General features: G+C 54.0%; 1 protein-coding gene across 6 annotated transcripts; it reads right to left on the reverse strand.

Annotated features, from left to right (window-relative positions):
- Positions 1-1,244: 1,244 nt before the first annotated feature.
- On the reverse strand, positions 1,245-21,933 carry Pnpla6 (patatin like phospholipase domain containing 6). Of its 6 annotated transcripts, none has more exons than XM_048342140.1 (34): positions 21,862-21,933; positions 21,670-21,738; positions 21,272-21,359; positions 21,092-21,174; positions 20,847-20,944; positions 18,057-18,197; positions 17,798-17,957; positions 17,230-17,310; positions 16,936-17,064; positions 16,622-16,702; positions 16,376-16,532; positions 16,128-16,211; positions 15,552-15,661; positions 15,274-15,441; positions 15,105-15,182; positions 10,708-10,913; positions 10,384-10,515; positions 10,168-10,291; positions 9,806-9,919; positions 9,558-9,633; positions 8,228-8,368; positions 7,953-8,016; positions 7,523-7,691; positions 7,196-7,378; positions 6,938-7,056; positions 6,449-6,605; positions 6,062-6,178; positions 5,908-5,977; positions 5,368-5,484; positions 3,288-3,589; positions 2,384-2,500; positions 2,047-2,143; positions 1,826-1,935; positions 1,245-1,537 (listed from the first exon to the last, which is right to left on the reverse strand). In XM_048342140.1, the coding sequence occupies exons 1-34, from the start codon at positions 21,883-21,885 to the stop codon at positions 1,463-1,465; spliced, it is 4,041 nt and encodes a 1,346-aa protein (XP_048198097.1). In that variant the 5' UTR covers positions 21,886-21,933; the 3' UTR covers positions 1,245-1,462. The 6 variants fall into 6 exon arrangements, with proteins under 6 accessions (XP_048198097.1, XP_048198096.1, XP_048198100.1 ...); XM_048342139.1 differs by having other exon boundaries at positions 8,228-8,371; XM_048342143.1 differs by lacking the exons at positions 5,368-5,484; positions 21,670-21,738; positions 21,862-21,933 and adding an exon at positions 5,554-5,670 and having other exon boundaries at positions 21,272-21,653.
- Positions 21,934-22,048: the final 115 nt, after the last annotated feature.

The following is a 22,048-nucleotide window of genomic DNA, read 5'->3' on the forward strand; positions in this document are numbered from 1 at the left end:
AAAATGAGCCAGGCCCTGTTGGCTCACATCTGCGATCCTAGCTACTCAGGAGGCTGAGACTTGAGGATCACAATTCAAAGCTGGTCTTAGCAAGAAAGCCTATGAGACTCTGATCTCCAGTGAACCAGCCAGAAATGAGCTGTGGCTCAAGCAATAGAGAACCAGCCTTGAGCAAAAATGTTGTGCAAGCTGGGCGCCAGTGGCTCACACCTATCGTCCTAGCTGCTCAGGAGGATGAGATCTGAGGATCATGGTTCAAAGCCAGCCCAGGCAGAAAAGTCCCCATGGAACTCTTATCTCCAATAAACCACTCAAAAACTGGAAGTGGCACTGTGCCTCAAAGTAGTAGAGCAAAAGAGCCCAGGGTCATGGCCCAGGCCCTGAGTTCAAGTCCCACCATTGACAAAAAAGCTGTGCAAGTTTTAAAGGCCCTGGGTTCAAGCCCTAGTACCAGCATAAACACACATATACACACACAATAACAATGATACACTTTGTTATATTTGATGACACACACAGCTCTGAAAAAGCCAGCCATGGCACACCCACTGGGCTCAGGCAGTCCCTTCCTGGAACCTCCAGTCTGGGTTCAGGCTCAGGCTGGAGTCCTAGGAACCATACAGATGGTCAGGGGAAGCGACCACAGAGAGGCCCAGCTGGCAATGAACCTTAGGCCACCGCGTTCACAGTCTAAGCTCTTAACCAACATTTGGAGGTTACTGAGAGCCCCTGGGTCAGCGCTCAGAGCAGCGCAGGGACAGCTCCCTGCCAGCTGGGCACACTGAAGGAGAAATGGCTGGAAACCAAGAGAAACTGTGTGTGTGTGTGTGTGTGTGTGTGTGTGTGTGTGTGTGTGTGTGTGTGGTGCCTGGGGCTTGAACTCAGGGCCTGAGCACTGTCCCTGTGCATTTTTACTCAAGTGGCAGACTGGCATTCTACTACTTGAGCCACAGCTCTAGTTCCAGCTTTTTGCTGGTTCACTGGAGATGAGGAGTCTTAGGGATGTTTCTTGCCCAAGCTGGCTTTAAACAATTCTCAGATGTCAGCTTCTTGAGGAGCTGGGATTGCAGGCGTGAGCTACCAGTGCCCAGGGAGAAATAGTTCTTTAGCCTATGTCTGAGTGTGATTTATCCTGGGAGATTGCCTGGCTGCACCTCCAGTCTCTGCACACAGGAGGGCTGAGGAGGCCAGTGTGGGGTAGAGGGTAGGGCTGGGCGGATCCAGAGCCAAGGACACCACCAGGCTGCTTCTAAGACATGAGTTTATTGGGTGGGGTGACAATGGGTGATCAGTGCAGTGGCTCACCCCGGGGCTGGGGTGGGCAGTTCGGTCCAGTGTGTGTGAGGCCCTGGGTGCTGAGGGCACCCAGGGAGCATCAGGCATTAGCAGCAGGTTGAGGGGAGTGAGCTCCCCACACAGGCCACCCCAGCCCAGCTGGGGTTGGGGGGTCCTGGGGACATCCTTAGGTGTCTGCAGTGGAGCCCGGAGGCTCGGGGGGTGGGCGGCGCCGTTGTCGGAGGGGGCACTTGTCCTCCTCCTGTGGGGGGGGGCAGGTCATGTGTGTCACCAGCGTGGGACACACCTCATGGACACACTCACGGACACACTCCTGTCACTACCTCCAAATCAGCCCAAACTTCAGCCCCCACCCAGCCCTGCCCTACTGGAACTACTGGAAGGGAACCTCTCTGGTGGTCCTGCTGCACCGATGTGTCTTTAGAAGCCCAGGGGGCTTCTCAGCCAGGACCCACTCCCCTGACAGCCCCTCCCACTACACGCAGGCCTGCCAGGGCCCCTGGGGGGACACTGGTTTGTTGGCTCTTACCACCTCTGAGGCCGTGCTGGGGCTGGCGCCCTCGGGGGAGCCCCCCTCGTCCCTCGAGCAGTCAGGGCCCACCTCTTCCTCATACTCAGTCAGGCAGTCCGATTCTTCCCCTGGGATGGCAAACAGGGCTCAGGTTAAGGTAACCCAGGTCTGGGGTCCCCAGATGCCTCCCAGGCCCAGCCCCCCGCCCACTCCTTCAGGGGTGCCCCCTTGGCCCTCACCATCGGCACAGCCATCGGAGACGTAGGTTGTGGGGGGTTCGATCCGGGACACAATCTCCGCCAAGTCAGTGAAACCAGAACTGGGGAATGCTAGCACCTGGGGGGGAAGGGTTGGGGATGCTGGGTTCAGAGGGGATCCTGAAGTGGCCAACTAAAGGGACCACAGAGATGTGTCAGGCCATCTGAGGTTGGAAGGAAGGGGAGAGCAAGGCTTGTGTGTGTGTGTGTGTGCGTGTGTGTGTGTGCGCGTGCGTGTGAGGTTGGAAGGAAGGGGAGAGCAAGGCTTGGGGGTGTGTGTGTGTGTGTGTGTGTGTGTCTAGAAGCACTGTAAGCTTACATCTGCTCGACGGCTCTCATTAAGGTCTGTAGACCGCCGGTCTGTGAGCATCTTCTCAATGACTTCGCCCCGGGTCCAGCCTCCAAACACAGCCTTCCCGTACTGGTAGCCCACATCCTACAGGGAGGGAGGGGTGTTGGGCCATGCCTAAGCCCTCTTACTGCCATCATTACTCACTCTGCTTATTCTGCGAACCCTCAAGTGCCTGACACCCTGGGAGGAGAGGCATTTGAGATTAAATCTATTTCAGGATCAGCCCTACATAGCACACTTACCCAAATATCTTTCTGTGCCCCTGCCAGACATTACCAGTCAATCCATCCACCTCCTTTCCCACTTAACCCCTCAATACCAGGTCCTACATGACACAGTTGATGGTGATGTGTGAGATTATTTTCAAGGCCTGCAGATATGCAAAACACCTGGGGATATTGTAAAGTCTCAGGTCCACAGTAGGCATCACTAATCCATCACAGCATGCTTCTAAGTCATCTCAGAAAAGACATCAGAGTTTTACATGTGGGATCTGGGCAGCAGATACTGGCCAACCTCAGCTGGCAAGGACTATGACATTTTTCAGGGCCAGTGGGACAGGATGTAAACACAGCTATCCTCCTCTCCCAGATCTGTGGCAGACATTACTGATTGATCACTGCTCACTCCCATCCTGGAAGAAACTGGCACTGGAAATAACTGCCGAGTGCTTCACATAATAAGCTTAAACACAAAGTCCACACCACCATACCTGCCATGCCCAGTGCAGACATCACTGACCAATCACTGATCACTTCCCATAGGTTGCAGATGGAGCCCTAAAGCCCTCCCCCTCTCACTGCTCTGAGGTTTACAAAGCAAGACTCTGCCAGCCCACTGGGCTGGCACAGCACCTCCCCCACTTGCTCACATAAATCTGGTCGAACTTCCCGAAGTCCATGGTCTTGAAGCAGTCGATGGGTGGGCGCAGGTACTCGCAGTAGGAGCTGGACTTGACCACCTCCAGCTGCCGCACGCAGGACACGTAAGCCAGTCGGGACTGGATCTCGGCCATGTCTGGGACCTTTACTTTGTCTGCCCAAGGGTTCAGCCTCTTCCACAGAAGCCACCAGCCAGACAGGCTGTCTCCGTAGGTGCTGAGGTCTGTCTCGTCCTGGCTCCCCACATCGATGGCAATAACCGTTTTGGCCCCCATGCTGCGGGCAATGTCCGCTGTGGGGCCACAGGGTCAGTGGGCTGCTCCCAGTGGGGCCCCAGGCAGGGATGATAACCCAGTCCCACATATGCCAGTATGCAAATGTTATTTAAATGTCAGTTATGCAAATGTGCTGAGACCAATGCAAATGAAGCTGAGGGAAGAGGGCAGGGTGATGGCCAGTGAATATGGTGCCATGCCTGTGGACTTGTGTTGGCAATGTGTGTACTAAAGGAAGGGTTCCCAAAATGGATCAGGGCCACAAAGACAGGGTCCTGCAGCCAGGCTCCGCTCAAGGAAACACAAGGTAGACTTGGCACATTCCTCATGTAAGCTTCTTATGTTTCCTGAAACGTGTGACCAGGTCCTGTGTGGGAACAGGCTGGGATGGCTCTGAGGGGCCTGGGTTTCTGTGGGACATTTATAAGTGTTTCCTGTATGTCCAACTGTGCCACCCACCTGTAGGTGTATACACATGCTCATATGTGAAGCATGGCAAGAGAAAACCATTCCAGCTTTGTGGGCTACAATGCTATACTCCGCCACTGTAGCCCCAATAACAGGCTAAAGGACTGAGTATGAAGGTCCCAATAAAACTTTTTTTTTTTTTTTTTTTTTGCCAGTCATGGGGCTTAAACTCGGGACCTGGGTGCTGTCCATGAGCTCTTTTTGCTCAAGGCTAGCACTCTACCACTTTGAGCCACAGCGCCACTTCTGGTTTTTCTGGTTAATTGGAGATAAGAATCTCACAGACTTTCCTGTCCAGGCTCGCTTTGAACCACGATCCTCAGATCTTAGCCTTCTGAGTAACTAGGATGACAGGCATGAGCCACCAGTGCCTGGCTCTAAACCTTGATTTTTAAATTCAAACATAAGCCACATTTGGCTTGAAGGCCATGGTTTGTCAACTCCTGGTCTATTGGACTCTGTGTGTGCATGTGTGTGCATGTGTCTGTGTGTATGCACTTACACATCTATGTGTGCTCACTTCTGGGACTGTGACCTCTTTTGGCTGGTGCTGAATTTGAACTCAGGGCCTTGAGCTTACTCTGTTTATTCAAAGCTAGCACTCTTACCACTTGAGCCAGGCCTCCAAACCTGAGCTTCCCCCCCTCCCACCCCCAGTCCTGGGGCTGGAACTCAGGGCCTGGACACTGTCCCTGAGCTTTTTGCTAAAGGCTAGCACTCTACCACTTGAGCCACAGCACCACTTCTGGATTTTTCTGTGCATGTGGTACTGAGGAATTAAACCCGGGCTTTATGCATGCTAGGCAAGCACTCCACTACTAAGCCACATTCCCAGCCCAAGCCCAAGCTTTTTGCTGGTTAATCAGGAAGCCTCATGGACTTTTCTGCATGGGCCTGCCCTGCACCTCGATCCCCAGATCTCAGCCTCCTGTGGAAGCTAGGATGACAACTGTGAGCCACTTGCACCTGCTATGGGGTTGTGAACACTCACCTGCCTCTCTGCTGCACTAGTGAAGGCCCAACTTGGTCACACAGGCACCTGTTGTGTGTGCACACAGGCACAGGTACATGTGTCCACAGTGTGTGCAGGACACATGAGCAGGAGGGCAGGTAGACAGATGTCATCTCTCTAATGCACGTGTTTGTGCATCTCTGTGCACATGTGTACACATGCTCTGCCTTCTCACACCTGTACTGTTGCACAGGTTGTGCACCTTCTCTCTTGCCTGAGCCTGGTACTTGGGTTTGCATGTGTGATGGCAATGTGTATGTGAGCCCAGTGATATGCGTGAGCAGTGCGTGAGCAGGGCATGAGTCAGCCACTTGCCTGGCAGATTGTTGATGTAGCCGCCATCCATGAGCAGGTGCCCGTCCTTTGGGTCGCAGAGTGGGGGCAGATAGCCTGAGAGCGTCATGCTGGCACGCACATACCGCCACAGAGAGCCTGCCCGGTGGGACATACAGACAAGACACACACAGACAGGCTCAGACACACTTAGAGGCCCAGCCAGACCTGGTACGTTGTTAACATAACACCCACCCACCAGCAGGTGCCCGTCCTTGGGGTCGCAGAGTGGGGGCAGGTAGGGACAATAGGAGGCGCTAGCCCGGACATAAAGCCACATGCAGCCTGTGGAGACGCTGGTAGGTGGAAGGGGTGAGGTGCCCGATGAGCCTCCAGGCGGGTCCCCACCACTCAGCTGGGACATACCTGGGGCCTCTGGGGCATTAGTGGGTGATGGTTAGCGGTCAGTGGCTGGTCACTTGTGTTAACCACATCCCAGTGGCTCAGCTGCCCCCTCCCCCGCAACCTTCCCCATGTGGGCACAGTCAATGTAGCTGAGCCAGGCAGAATGGTGGCACCCACCATCTTTGTGGACACGCATGGCCGAGGCAGTGATGTCTGTGGTCACATTGAAGTATGGCAGCCACAGGTCCTGCAGGGACAAGAACCATGGGGGGGGGGGTTGGGAGCCACTGTGGATGGGGGCAGGCAGGGTGGGGGGTGCAGGTGAATGTACCTCAATTTGCTTATCTTGAAAGACACGGTGGATGCTTCGGTTAAAGGCTGAGCCGGTGAACATGGAGGTAACGGGGTAGGTGAGATCCAATACGGGCTCCATTACCGAGGTCATGCCCTAGGGGTACGGGGGCCAGCTGAGGTCAAACAGGAATCACCTGGGATCATTGAGGGATCGAGTCCAGAGGATGGACCGCAGAGGGTGGGTGTTCTTCCAGGACCACTCAAAAAGTGGTGGCTGGGAGTGAGAACTTGGGTCACTACGTGGGGAGATGGCAGAGGGAACCCTATTATTTCTATAGGAGTCCAGGCAGGCCTACCCCCACCTCAGATCAGTTCTTCCAGCACTACTAGGGTAATGTGAACCCCCCCCCCCCCCAACACACACCTTGGCCCACTCGCGGGCCCGCTGCTTGGTGCGGCTGGCACTGCGCTCCTCGGCGTAGAGGGCTCCGATGAAGGAGCCAATGGACGTGCCACCCACCAGGTCGACTGGCACCCCTGCTTCCTCTAGTGCCTTTAGCACCCCGATATGCGAGCAGCCCCTATGGGATAGAGGCATCCCAGTGACCACAAGGGGATGGGATAAGCCCTGCCCGGGGAGGGGGGACTCCCCTGCTGACACACAGCCAGGACACACAGACCAGGCACCAGCCTCCACCACAGGAGTCTGACAGGAAGCTCCACCCCCTGGCACCCAGGCTCTGTCCCTGGAAAGCCCGCAGGCTCCGCCCCAAGGAATGAGCCCCACCCCCTGGGCCCCCCCCCCCCGCCCCCCGGCTGACAACCAGCCTCCACAGCAGGAGTCTGACACTAAGCTCCACCACCCACAAATCCCCAAGTCAGAAAGCTCCGCCCCACATGCCCCGCCCCTCACCTGGCCCCGCCCCCGCCCAGCACCAGGGCGATCGTGTTTCCCGTGAGCACCCGCGCCAGGCGGGAGAAGTCGCTGTGCCGGTCGGCGCGCTTGGAGAAAACCTTCTCGTAGAGTTCGTGCTGGGGTAAGAACGGCGACCCGTCAGGCTGGGGGTGGGCTGTGGGTACCCCAACCACATCGGGGCCCTGGCCGCACACCTCTAGCTACGTCAGGCCCCACCCCCAGGAGGTGGGGCGTCCTCCCGGGACCCCGTCTCACCAGCTTGGCGGGGCTGCGGCGTGAAAAGAGGCGCCGTGGGCAGCGCAGGTGCAGGTGCCCTGAGCACCAGCTGCGCATGTTGAGCCACTCCACGGTGCGCGCTGGGCCCGGGCCCTCCTCCCGGTGCAGGAGGACCAGCTGCTTCAGGGCGCGCACGGCCGTGTTCTCCAGCATCTGCTCTAGCTGGAGAATGGAGAGCGGAGGTCACGCCCTCTCCCACCCCCACGGGGCCCAGTTTGGGTGAGGGTATAGGAGTCCCGATGCAGGCACAGGAGGGCAGAGGACGGGGTCCTGGAAGTGGGGGATCACTGCATATGACCTCCAAACCTGGCCAAGGGTCGGTTCCTGGTCACCCAGGCCCACAATGAGGATGCAGTCGGCCTGGCGCAGGCAGCGCACTGTCCAGGGTGTGAGAGATGCATCGGTTTGGTAGAGCACAATGCGGTGCGCGTCCTCCTGCTGGGCCAGCCACCCTGACAGCCGGAACTCTTGGATGCTGGGATGGGATGGGGAAGCATCATCTTGGGGCTGGTCTGGGGTGGTGCCCCTCACAGAGTTGCATTTCTGGGAGGAGCTAAGACACAGGCGTGCGCGCGTGTGCACACACACACACAATGGAAGTTCATGCTTTACAGGGAGAGATTCACCCATTGTCTGCCAACTGACCCATCATGGGGCACCTAGCGTTCACCTGTCTAAAAGGATCAGAGGCCTCAACATACCCCATGCCTTGGTCCCTTCTGATGCCCCCACACACCTATCTAGTGCAGATGCTCCCAAGCGTGCCCGGATGATGTCACTGTTGAGGAGGAGTGTGGGACCTAGGGCAGGTGAGAGAGGGAAGTTAGAGCTGAGAGCCTCTCCCCAAACAGAAAACCCCATCACCCATCCCTAAACCCTGGAACCCTATTCCTTTCCCCATCTTGCCCATCTACTTAGCATCCCCACCCACTAACCAATGGTTTCACAAGTACACACCTTGCCTCAGCAGCCCCAGCGTCTGCCCTTACCACGCCCCTTGCCCCTACTGACCAATGGCTTGTAGGGCATGCTGCAGCTCCAGTGTGAAAGCCATCATGGGCACCTCCGAACACACAGGCAGGACCGCCACCGTGGCCAGGTTGCTGGCTGGGTTGGTGAGTTCCGAGTGGGGCATGACACCTAGCCCTGAGCCTGCTGAGATCCCAATGGAGAGATTTGCTTTGTAGCTTGTGTCTGTGTCTTCCTCATTCTCATCTTACTCTTCCTTCTCTAACCTTGCAACTTGGTCCCAACCTACAGCCTGACCACTGATTAAAACATGACCATCTAGTCTCCTTTGCTGGCCCTAATCTCAGTGAGGCTCATTATGCAACTCTACAACATTCAGATCCACCAGTGTACCTGCATAGAGTCACTGGTAACCCCAACTCCACTCTGGCTTGGATTTCTTTGTCCCAACCCAAGACTAGACCAGAATAAACATACTTTTGGCCCACTTACTCCTTCCTAGGTTCCTGGATAATAGCCTAGATCAAGCCAGCACCCCCTTTCTTGCTTTCTCAGTGGTTGGATCCCCCTCCTTTGTAACTGCCTTAAGAAGCTCAAAACATCTTTCCAAGGCCCCTGGACACATACCCCCAGCCATCCCTTTCAATCAACTTCCTCCTGATGTTCATACAAAATCACCAGACCCCGTTAGACCTCCTAGTTCTTACCCACATATAACCCCAGCTCACATATCAAGTATCACCTCTGTCCCCAGGAAGCCTCCCTCTGCTAACTATGCTGCCTTAACAGCACTACTTTTTCTGTGTGTTTTATAAGTTGTGTCTTTCCTGCCACCATACCCCTGCTGATAGAGGTCCAAGTGTCAGGATCACCAACATGTAGAATCTTTGGCCTACATTTCAGCATGCCTCAAACTGTGGCTGATGGTGTACCGAGGTCACAGAAGCCACCATCAGGGATGAAGAACCACACCTCTTCACATTTGGGTAACTTTATAAGCCATTTGGCAGCATGGCCTTGAGCCCTGTCCTCCACCCATGGACGCCAGCCACCATCACACACTAATTTGACTCCTTCCTATTTGTGCAGGAGTGAATTCTATCTAAAAATCCTGTCTGACAGGGGAATAGAGCTCCCGGCTTAAGGACGCTATCCTTGAACAAGCATCCTTGGGAGCCAGGACTCCATTTCCCAGAGGGCACAGGACCCTGAACTCCATCCCCCAGCATGCTCCTTGGACCCTACTTCCGGCCTCGACCCAGCTCTGGCAAAATTTACACCGGACTCCATTTCCCAGCATGCGCCGGGACAGAAGGTCTCTGGGTGATGGACTACATCTCCCAGCGTGCCCCACAGCAGCCGTCCACCCCACCTGGGAAGGGTCCTTGGAGCTGCTGAAGGTTCCCGAGAATTTTCTGACTCAGCAAGTGGATGAGGCGAGTCACAACCTGGAGACGTGGAGACCAGTGGGGCAGTCAGGAGGAGCAACTGCTCCCGCACTTGCCACCTCCAGCTGGGGAGCCTAGGGTCCCCTATACCGGGGCCCTGCCCCAGGAACCCTGCTCACCCAGGGAGACCCTGCTCCCAGGCCCTGGCATCTGCCTGCCCACAGGGACGCACCTGCGGGTACCGCCGCTTGATGTGGCCCAGGGTGCCCTCGGGGAGCTTGGCTAGCTCCGTGTCTCGAACAGCATGCACCGTGGTGGCCCGAGGCTGCCGGGTCAGCGCTTCCACCTGTGGGGTCAGGGGCATGACAAGGCTCCAGGGGTGGGGTGGAGGGTGGGAAGGACGGACAAGGGGTCCCAGGAAGGGGACGGGGGAGGGGTCGTGGGCGCAGCGGGAACCTGACTGTTCCACCCAGGGGGCCACCCCCTGCAAGATGGCGATGTAATGAAGCTGGCCACTGGCCCATTATCTATTTGAGCTCTCGGGGTCCCTCAGAGGAAGGGAGGAGCCCTGAGCCACACTGCCTCTGTCCTTACCACACCAATGAGGTCCCCGCGGCCATACTCCCCAACCAGCTCCTTCTTGCCGCTGCCCCGCTGGATGACACTGCGCAGGCGCCCGTTGAGCACGATGTAAGTGCAGTCGGAGCGGTCACCCTGCCTGGGGTGGAGGGTAGGTGGTTGAAGCAGGCTCTGGCCTCGTCTTACACAGGTGGGGGCAACCATATGGGGCGGGGGGGGGGGGGGCTGTACCTGTACAGCGCGCGTCCAGCTTCCACCGCTGTCCAGTCGATGGCGAAGTCCATCTGGCGCACAAAGGGCGACATCCTCGCAGACACCGTGTACGCCGCGCTCAGCACCACGCTGGGTTGAGCACGCATGATCCTGCAGGCCAAGAGGGGGTGCATGGTATGGGGATAGCCCAGAACTCCCCAGCAATCAGAGGTAATATGGGGGGGGCTTAAAATGGCCCTTTGGGGGTGTTGAGAGGTGGGTGGAAGGATGCCAAGGCAGAGCAAAATTGGGCTGGGTCCTCCCACTGTCAGGAGCCCACCCCAGCCCCAGGCGAAGTCATACTCATAGAAGTCAGACTTGGAGATCCGCAGGAAGGTGCAGTCGCGCTGGGCACGCAGTGTGAAGATAAGGGGTTCCCCTGTGAGCACCGCCAGCTGCCCCACTAGCTCCCCAGGCTGAGCCACAAAGAGGCACACGTCCTCCGCCTTGTCGATCATGCGCTGGTACACGTGCAGGCAGCCCCAGAGCACGAAGTGCAGGCTCGCATCCTGTGATGACAAGGGGAAGCACAGGAAATGAACAAACGTGGGGCCAGCAACAGCACTCAGAGTGTTCCCCAAACTCACCTCAATGTGCGCTGTAGGGAGGTTTAAAGAAGGAAGAGTTATGATGAAAACTAAAGCGTCACATACTTGTAATCCCAGGTATTCTAGAGGTGGAGATTGCCAGGATCACAGTTCTAGACCAACCTAGGCCAAATTTAGTGAGCCTCTCCTGCCTCCCCCACCCCCCATCTCAACCAACACAATCTAGGCATGATGGTTCAGGCTTATATAGGCATAGACAGGTGGATCACAGTCCAAGGCTGGCCCAGGCAAAGTGTGTGAGACCCAATCTGATTAAGCAAAATAGGGTTGGGGGCAGGGCTCAAGTGGTAAGCACTTGCCTAGCAAACATGAAGTCTTCATCATGATTAAATTTTTTGTACTTCAGAATCACAGTAACAAATCAACTTACACAGTGGGAGAAAATGTTTGCAAATCATATATCTAATATGGATTCCATGTCTGACACAAAAAGAATTTCTAGAACTCAGAAAAAGCTGTAATCTGATCTACAGCAGGGTTTAAAATCTATAGACACTTATCCAAAGAAAACACTCATGTTCAATTAACCAGCAAAAAGCCAGCAGTGGAGCTGTGGCTCAAGTAGTAGAGCACTGGTCTTGAGTGAAGAAGCTCAGGGACAGCACACAGGCTCTGAGTTCAAGCACCAAGACTGGCACAAAAACAACAACAAATACGTATAGCAGACTGCTCCCTAAAAAATGGAAACAAGTAGGGCACCAGTGGCTCACACCATAATCTTAGCTACTCAGTGGGCTGAGATCTGAGGATCCTGGTTCAAAGCCAGTTCTGACAGGGAAGTCTGTGAGACTCTTATCTCCAAATAAACATAGAATAAGCAGGAAGTGGAGCTGTGGCTCAAAGTGGTAGAGTACTAGCCTTAAGCAAAAGAGCTCAGGGACAGTTCAAGCTCCAAAACCTCCCTACCTCCTTCAAAAAAAAAAAAGTCAGAGGATGAAGAAATTGCATTCCATACTCATGTGGGTTACATGTTTCATTTTAACACGGGACATTTAAAAGGATTATTTCCAGTGCTGGATTATTTTCAGATTATTTCAAATTCAGGGCCTCACACATATGCGGCAAAAGCGTTCACCATAGGACCTTTGCACAACCTGTTTTCTGCCTGGCATGACTTTTCCTCCAGCTACACCCAGTTAATTGCTCCCCCAACCTTCCTCTTTGGCTGGAGGTCACATCCTCAGAGGCCCCACCCTGTTTATGCCAGCCTTTTTAGTGCCAAAAGGTCATATATTAAGCCTTTCTTATTTTACATTTCCCTTGGGTGATCATTTGAATCATGTCTATCAGAACTACTGGTCCTGTCCCAAAGGCAGACACCATGTTGGTTTTTCCTGCCTCTGACCCAGCATGGAGGCTTCTCCCTTCTCCCATCAGCCTGACCATCCAGACATATCCTCCTCCTGTTTCTTCAACAATGAAGAAATGAAACTTCCTCAAGACAGAAAGATCCTTCCCCTTCCATTACCCCAACCTGTCTGCCACCAGAAAATAAAAAAATTGCCAAGTGCCAGTAGCTCACACCTGTAATCCTAGTTGCTCAGGAGACGGAGACCTGAGGATCAGTTCAAAGCCAGCCCAGACAGAAAAGTTCCTGTGAGATTCTTATCTCCCATAAGCCACCAGAAAACTGGAAGTGGTTTTGTGACTCAAATGGTAGAGTACTAGCCTTGAGCAGAAGAGCTCAGGGACAGCACCCAAGCTCTGAGTTCAAGTCCCATGACCAACAAAATAATAATAGTAATAATAAATAAACTCCATGGCCAAAATAGTGCTGGGAATGGGAGTGAGGAGGGAGGGGAGAGGACTCCAGGAGATAGACACACACACACACAAATGTGCTGGAATCTTCTACAATGGACAATTCCAGGCTGGGATTGAGATGAGCACAATTTTAACATGAGGTGGCCATTGGTCCTCAGATTAGAAAGCCTGTTTTAGTGTAGGACTTCTCAGAGCCTTGAATAGCCTAATAATGTTCACTGGGAATGAAAAATGCATAAAACAGCACTTCCCAAACCTGTGCGGTCGTGACTATTTTAAATATAGGTTTGAGTCTTCCTTATCCAAAAGGCTTAGGATCAGGAGTGTTTCAGGTTTTGCCCTTTTATTCTCCCCATTCTGGAATACTGCATAAATATGAGATGAGCTGGAACCCAACAAATCCCAGGCTAGGAGTGGTGGTTAATGCCTATAATCCCAAATATTGGAGTGAAGATTGTGGTTTGGGGCCAGTCTGGGGAAAAAAATGTTATGTGAGACTCCATCTTAACTAATAAAACTGGGAAGCTGGGTGCTGGTGGCTCACACCTATACTCCTAGCTGCTCAGGAAGCTGAGATCTGAGGATCATGGTTCAAAGCCAGCCCAGGGAGAAAAGTTCATGAGACTCTTATTTCCAATTAACCACCAAAAAAGCCAGAAGTGGAGCTGTGGTTCAAGTGGAAGAGTGCCAGTGTGAAAAAGCTTGAGTGAAAAATCTCAGAGACAGAGCTCAGGCCCTGAGTTCAAGCCCTAGGACCCACAGTAAATAAAAGAAAATACATACATATTCACATATAAATAGATACATAAATAAGGCTGGGAGGAGGATTGGGTCTGTCATCCCAGCCATGTGGGACGGAGAGTACTGGGATTACAGGCATGTGTCACTACACAAGGCATCCAAGGCAGAGTCTCAGTGTTGGCCCGGGGTGACTCCTTGCACAACCTTGAGAACATTCCAGTCAGCCACCCCCCCCCCCCGACACCTGCCCAGCACCTGGAGTGCCCCTGGGAGTGGGGGCTTCAAATCACCTCCAGGTTAGAAGCACAGGTGTAAAGTCTTGGAGAAAGACAGAGGCAGAACATTGGTCCCACTGAAGCCTAGAAGATTCTGAGGTGTTTGGAGAAGGTGCAAACCAGCTTGACTCATTGGCAGGTCAGGCTGGAGTGGGGTTCACTCAAATCTCCCTGAGGTGGGGGGTGCTGGAGTCACTGCCCTTGCTCAGCCTGTCCCCAGGGGAAGAGTACAGCAGGCTGGCATTGCCTCACTGGCCTTGCTGTCAGAAGGAAGCCGCCCCTGCTGGAGCACCAGAGACACAGCAGAACCCCTGGCCAGCCCACAGGTGCACCGTGCCCCACTGCCCTCAACCTCTGCCAGGCCCCTCTTCCAGGTCTCAGGGAGTCTGGCCTGCCACCAATGTAAACTGTCACCCTAGGGCTCTCCTGGGCCCATCACCTTTGTGCATCCCCAAGATTTATGTTTCTACTTACTGTCTCCATCCCACAGATCTAGGAAACTTAGAACTTTCTAGATCCTTTGCCCAAAGTCACACAGGGAGCTGGGACAGAGTCCAGATTTCAACTCTCTTTACTCCAGAACCGGAACTCCTTGCCTCCCAGCTGTGGGGCTATAGAGGTGGGGAGAAAGGGGGCTCAGTTTCCCCACATGGAGCATACAAAAGATGGGTGTCTCTTGCATGCTGCTGGGGCGGGGGGGGGGGGGTGTCCCAAATTGGCTCATGGAGTCTGAGTTGTGATTGTGATTCCTATTTATGGAGCCCCTGTCCTACCACAGGCCAGAGTTGTAAGCAGAATGTTCCTAAGATCTCATGCCTAGAATCCCACCTACCTGGGAGATCAGGAGGATCATGGTTCAAGGCCAGCCCCAGTAAACAGTTTGTGAGACCCCACACCCCATCACAACAAATAAACTGGGCACAGGGGTATGAGCCTGTAGTCCTACATAGAAGGCTCTAGGTAGGTAGGCTGCAATCCAGACTGGCATTACAAAAAAGAGACCCTACTTAAAAACATAAATAATCACCTAAAAAGCCAAAAGGTGTGAAGGCATAACTCAAGTACTGCAAAAAAAAAAAAAGTGAGAAAATAGAGGCTGCAGAAAGAGAGGGTAGGTAAGAAAAATTTAGACTTGCAGCCCCAGGAGAAGTTCAGAGGTGAGAAGCAAAGGGTTGTTAGCTGTCCAGAGAGACTTGGGGTGAGAGTGGAAGAGGGTAAAAAGATGAGAAGACACCAGGGTTAGAGGTTAGAAATGACATGAAAAACAAAGGGGAAGCCTGGTCTCAGAGGTCAAGCCTGATCTCAGACATACCTGGTCCCCTTGTCGAGCAATGATGGTGCCACCTTTGGCATGATGCAGGAAGACCCGGCTGTTGAGAAGGGAGGGGTCCTAGGAAGAAAGTGGGGTTGAGATGGGCACAGCCAGGCCTCCCCACTTCCCATACTCCTTGCTATCCCCAGTTCCCCCCTACGCTGCCCACCTCAATCCGCATCAGTTTGGCCAGCTCCCGCTTTGCTGCCTCAAAGATGCTGCTGGTTTGGCGGCCCTGGTAGGGCCCAAAAGGGCAGCTGCCAGTGGCACCTTCATCCTCACCATAGCTGTATTCACAGGCACCAGCTGGCTGCTCCCGAGGCTCCTGACTGGGAGTCTGCAAGGGACAGGGCCTATGATCTGCTGGACACCCCCAACCCAGGCACCCACTTCAGGAGATGCCACCACTGGCGAGGCTGGGATGCAAAGGTGGGTTGGTGCAGTTACCCGAGCTGGGGCAGTCTGGGGCCCGCCAGAGGCCTCCTCTTGCAGTGAAACAGAAATCCGGCCACGCTCATATGCCATGTCAAAGTCAGAGCAGGGGCCACCCTGCAAACCTATAGGTTACAAAGGGGACAATAAAATCAATGAAGATGAAGCTAGGGGTGCAGCTCAGTGCTACAGTGGCTTGCCCCAGCCTGTGTGAGGCCCTGGTTCCATTTGGTTAATAATCAAAGTAAATAAACAAAGAGGAGAGGGAGAGCAGCTGTAATCAATCACTAGTCCTACCCCATACAGGGCCATAACCACAGCAGACATGATCAATTGATGACCTCACCCTCCTTCTGCATGCTTTGCAGACATGATGGATTGATGACCCCACTCTACTTCTGCATGCTTCACAATCCAGCCTGGAGGATGCCAGCTCAGTGAATACACATCACAAATGTACCCAAGGAAGTACCATCAGCACCCCCATTGTGTAGGCAAGAAAAAAAAAATCAAGCCTGGTAGAGCTTGGATTCAAGTGAATAGAAGCTGGGTGGCCCTCTCCCTACACCCTGCCCCCAAAGTGTTCCAAACCTGAGATGTCCACTGGCATGGAGATACAGCGGCTCAGCAGAGGGGTCGGGGGGGCTTCCAGGGATGTGGGCTTCACGGGCTCCCCTGGGGGGGGTGTCCAGAGCAGGGATTAGGGGTGAGGAGAAGGGGCCTGGGAAGAGGGTCCAGTCAAAATCCCTGCAGACCCAGGGCTAGGAAAAGCAATCCTTGGGGATTCTGGTGGGACCAGACAGGATATCTGGGAGCCAGATGGGGGTGACTCTGGGTACCTGCAGGTCCAGGTAGTGGAGCCCCAGTGGGGTCAGGGGGCCGGCCGAGGGTCTCCCTGGGCTCCTCTGAGGTGCCGACCACCCTCTTGCAGCCACGCACAGGGCTGGTGCGGGCTGGAAGGCCTGGGCTGGGGAACAGACGCAGGGGCTGGATCTCCTGGGGCAGGGGACAGACAGCAGCTTGTGGTACATCCCAGTGGTTCCCACCAGGTCCTCTTGGCACCCCCATGATTTCCCCCAACTTACGTGGCTGAAGAGCTCATTGGTCAGACCCAGGTAGTTGTGCAGTGCCAGGAAGGTCACTCGCTGCAACCTCACCATGATGATCTGCAAGGGTGGGGCCGTGGTTATGAGCAGGTCTGCCAAGGGGAGGGGCTAGATGGGTGGGGCGTGGCCAGCCTGGACCTGGGAAAATGGGCCAGGTCTGGCTGTTCAGAATTGATAACCACAGCATGAAAACCACAGCTCCAGCGTCTGCTGAGCTCTGGCTGGCAGAGATGGGTGGGGTGGGCACCAAGGTGGGGTGTGGTCCCCCATGGGTGGAGGAAAAGGCCGCTGACCTGTACCACCCGCACCAAGCTCTCAGGGTACTTGGTGAAGACAGCGGAAAAGGCCTCCACCGGAAGCCGAAGCACCGTGGAGTCACGTGCGGCTCGTGCGGACACTGTCCTCTGGGGGTGCTGGTGACCCTGGGGGTAAGGGACAAATGAGCTTAAGGGCCCCTCACCGCTCCCCCTCTTCCCCAGCACCAGCCCCTTTAGGAACCACCAGCAACCACCACCAGGGGCCAATCAGAGATGGGGTCCAGGGCATCTTCACACACCCCAGCGCCCCTCCTCACAGGAGTCACTCACAGTGATGACATCCAGGATGCTTAGAAGGCTGTTGACACTGTCCCCCGGGACCACTTCCTTCACCACACACTCCTTCCCATCCTGAGACACAGGGGCCACTCACTGGTGCTGGCACTGTCCTGGGGACCCACACCCCACCCTCTTGTCCATACCCCTGGTCCCACCCCCACCAACCCCAGCGATCACTGCAGCCTATCTTTGAAGTCACCACCAAATGGTCACACATTCCTTTGCCCTCTTCTTCTTTATTGACAGTCCTAGAGCCTGAACTTGGGACCTGGGCACTGTCCCTGACCTTCTTTTGCCCAAGGCTAGTGCTCTACCATTTGAATCACAGCTCCACTTCCAGCTTTTCTGGGTGAGTGAATTACAATCAGAGATAGCAGTCTCTTAGACTTTGCTGCCCAGGCTGGCTTCAACTGCAATCCTCAGATTATAGCTTCCTGAGAAGCTAGGATTATAGGTGTGAACCACTGGCACCCAACTTCCCTTGCCTTCTGCTTAAACATCCCTGGGGATGCCCCTCTCCTGTCCCCTGCTCCCCACAATGACCTGAGGGCCCACTCACAGGTCCAGGCAGACACAGCTCCAGGAGCCCGTCCTGCACCACATAGATGCTGGCATCCGGCTGGCCGGGCCGGAAGACATAGTCCCCCTGATTTAGACGCTGGAAGACCATGTGCCGGCACAGCTCCAGGAAGAGCGGCTTCTCAAAATGGCCCAGGACTCTGTGGGATGGGTGGCAGAGGAGGGTGCTAGTCCAGATAGCCCTCTCCCCTCCACTTCAAGACCCATCCCCCCAAACTGCCCACACCCAACACACTGACCGGACATTCTTGAGCATGTACAGCACCTCAGAGGGCAGGTGGGAGTTAGCCAGGTCACCCTCGGTCAGGTCAGCCTCCAGCACTGCAGGTGGGGGCTCTTTCCGCTGTAGCGTTGGGGTCTCCTTTGGGATGCGTAAAATCCTGGTGGGAAGATGGGTGAAGAGGACAGGCAAGAGCACAGGCTGATTTAAGATACTCGACCCTCCCACACACAAATTCCTTCCCCTGGTTCACACAAAGCAAACGGTCCAAAATCAGGCTACTTGGTTTTGTAAATAAATTTTAGTGGCACATGGCCATGTTCCTTCATTTGCATACCATTTAAAGTGGTTTTAGTGCCATAGCCATAGAGTTGAACTGTCAAGACAGGAACCGTATGTGGCCTGCAAAGCCACAAAATTATTTATTATTTAACCTCCCATGCCTCCACATACACATTTTTCCATTTTTGTAGCAGAGAATAGGATAAGGCAGTAGTGGAGTTGAATTCAAGGCTTGAAACTTTCTAATACCATTTGAACCAAACCCTCCCTCCATCCTACCATCTGGCTACTTACAAAATACATTTACTAAAACTTGTGATCTTGACTGACTTAAGAAACACCTAGGAATGTGCTGGAAATGTGGCTTATTGGTAGAGTGCTTGCCTAGCATGCATGAAGCCTTCAGTACCACATAAACGGAAAAAGCCAGAAGTGGTGCTGTGGCTCAAATGGTAGAGTCCTAACCTTGTGCAAAAGCTCAGGGACAGTGCCCAGGCCCTGAGTTCAAGCCCCAGAACTGGCAAAAGGAAAAATAAAGAAAAGAAAGAGAAGGGCTAGGAATATGGCCTAGTGGTAAAGTGCTCGTCTCGTATACATGAAGCCCGGGGTTCAATTCCTTAGCACCACATATATAGAAAAAGCCAGAAGTGGCGCTATGGCTCAAGTGGCAGAGTGCTAGCCTTGAGCAAAAAGAAGCCAGGGACAGTGCTCAGGCCGTGAGTTCAAGCACTAGAACTGGCAAAAAAAAAAAAAAACAAAACAAAACAAAAAAGAAAAGAAAGAGAAAAAGAAAAAGAAAAAAAAAAAAGGAAGAAACACCTGGGAGCCAGGCACTGGAGGCTCAGGGCCATAATTTTTTTTTTTTTTTGGCCAGTCCTGGGCTGTGAACTCAGGGTCTGAGCACTGTCCCTGGCTTCTTTTTTGCTCAAGGCTAGCACTCTACCACTTGAGCCACAGCGCCACTTCTGGCCATTTTCTGTATACGTGGTGCTGGGGAATCAAACTCAGGGCCTCATGTATACGAGGCAAGCACTCTTGCCACTAGGCCATATTCCCAGCCCCAGGGCCATAATTTTTTTAAGCCAGTTTCCAGCACATTTAAAAAAGAAATTAAACACTCCAAGAAAAGTATACCTTTTATAAAACACAATGTTTAAAAAAAAACACAGTAATTTTGGGGAAAAAAAGAAACATGTAGTGATGGAGATGATTATAGATCATAAGAGCTCATACCTAATGAATGGATAAATTATGAGATAGAGTCATACATAATTTGATGGTACTTCTGGGGAGTGGTGAAAGATGGGAGGCAGGGTTTCAGTGGAGGAAATAGTCACTGAAGGCATGGGGGAGGAGGGCACTCAATCTGCCCTAGCTCCTTCTTGTATTTCTCTCTCCGCTATGATGAGAACTGCTTTCCTCTGCCATGCCCTCCCTCCCTGCCAGGAAAGATGGACACCTCTTGAAACTGTGTCAAAATAAATCCTTGTCTCATTACGTTGTATGTTAGGTTCTTGGTCATGGTGATGATAAAAGGTAACTAAGAAAGGAAGTCAGGCTGGGGAAATGGCCTAGTGGCAAGAGTGGTTGCCTCGTATACATGAGGCCCTGGGTTCGATTCCCCAGCACCACATATACAGAAAATGGCCAGAAGTGGCGCTGTGGCTCAAGTGGCAGAGTGCTAGCCTTGAGCAAAGAGAAGCCAGGGACAGTCCAAGCCCCAGGACTGGCCAAAAAAAAAAAAAAAAAAAAAAGAAAAAAAGAAAGGAAGTCCTGAGGGTGGCACTATACCAGTCTGTCCTAAGTCTAGCAAACAGATGTTAGTATTAGTTCCAAGGTATGGACAGACCCCAGAAAGTGCATTTCTGTCATGGGAGCACCAGTCCAGACTACATTCCTCAGATGGCCTCTCTCTGACTTGGGCATGCCTTGGAAGTTGCTCTTGTTATATGTGAAGATCTCCATTTACAGGCTGCAGGTTATCTTCTTTATAAAGATGCCTTAAGTTAAAAAAAAAAATAAAAGTGCCAGGTGCTGGTGGCTCATACCTGTAATCCTCACTCAAGAGGCTAAGATCTTAGGGTTGAAGCCAGCCAGTCAGGCATAAAAGTCCAAGAGACTCCACTAGGCCATATCCCCAGCCCACCCAAGAGACTCTTATCTCCAATAAACCAGAAAAAAAGTTTGAAATGGAGGGGAATCTAAGTGGTAAGATGCCGACTTTTGCAAAAGCTCAGGAACACCATGCAAGCCCTGACTCAAGCTTCCATACTAACATACACACACAAAATCATACTGTGGTACAGAAATGCCACTGAGACAGTCCTTAAAAGAGAGACAGCCCAGAGGTGCCACATTTGGTATAAGAAAGAGCTGCGATAGCTCCTCAGGTAAAATAGTCTTGAGATGCCCCTCTGATAGGGAAGACATCCACATCAGCCCACGGGCTCAAAGCACCCCCAAGATATGATTCTTCGCTGCCCCCCCCCCCAACCCTAGTGCCAGAATCATCAGATACCAGCCTTACTTCTTGGCAATGTTGAGCATTTTAAGTTTCTTCTTCATTCGTGGCCTGGAAGTGGTGGAGACGGAGGAGTCCACCAGGGAAGAAGTGGACTGTGAGACCTAGGAGATTTGGGAGGGGGGGAGGGATCAATAAGGGGAGCCCTGTAATCAATATAAGGGGGAGGAAAGTGTCTACCCCAGAGATGTAAATCAGAAAGGGGCAGGACTCAAGTGGTGAACGCTGACCACAGGAGGTCCCAGACTCACCTTCCGCATAATCTTCCGGCCATAGAAAAGCACTTTGTCCCTCTTCCGGAACCGGTACCGGGGCCCATCCGGGGCTGGGGTTTCTAGGAGACCGGGGAGGGAGGCGAGGGGGGTCACTGAGTTCCAGCAGATGCCCACCCCTCCGCCTCCTCCCCCCCTCCGGGGGCCTCCGGTCCTCACTCGGCACTCGCAGCCTCCGCACCACCAGGAGGATGAGCACAGCGGTGACCACCACCGCCACGCCGGCCCCGATCATCACACCCAGCACCTGCGGGATGAACGGCACCGGATGCCCGCCGCAGGTCGGTCCCGCTGAGCCCTCCTCGAGGGCCGGGACGTCCTGGGTCTCAGTCCCCGAGGAGGTCATATTCAGCTCAGGACTTGGTGTCCCCATCTGCTGAATGGGCCAGCGCGGCTGCCTCCTCTACCTCCTCCTCCGCCTCCCCAGGGGGGAGAGGGGGACGCCACTGTTTCCCTAAGGCTGGGGCGGCCCGTGGTGCGCGCCGGGAAACGTAGTTCCGTGCGGACGCGCAGAGGACGCCGGGAGTTGTAGTCCCAGGCACCATTCCAGTTCTTACCATTCCGGTTTGCAGCGGAGCCTCCATAGGTTGCCTCAGGCTGGGTAGCAGGTCCGAGAACCCGCAGTCCTGGGAATCAGGGAGCAGAAGGAAGCAGCTCCAAGCTTCAGTCAAGGAAGTGGTCCGGCTCGTCCCCTGCCTCGCCCCTCACTGCAAACCCCGCCTCCAGCCACAAGCCCAGCCCCCCGGTACCTTTGGCCCTGCAGGCTTCTCCATCTGCCAGAGGTGGGACAGGGAAGGAGCCGCTAGAGGGGCGCTATGGAGCAGATGGACAGGGTGTAGACCTTCTGGCCCGGACCTGTGGGTTAGGCGAGTCCGCTACTCCCCGCTATTCCCCTTTTCCAAGGTCTGATGAGACTCCCTTCCCCTCCCTCTGAGG

The sequence above is a fragment of the Perognathus longimembris genome, chromosome 3 (genome assembly GCF_023159225.1).
Source record: "Perognathus longimembris pacificus isolate PPM17 chromosome 3, ASM2315922v1, whole genome shotgun sequence".
In the NCBI taxonomy this organism is placed as follows: Eukaryota; Metazoa; Chordata; class Mammalia; order Rodentia; family Heteromyidae; genus Perognathus; species Perognathus longimembris.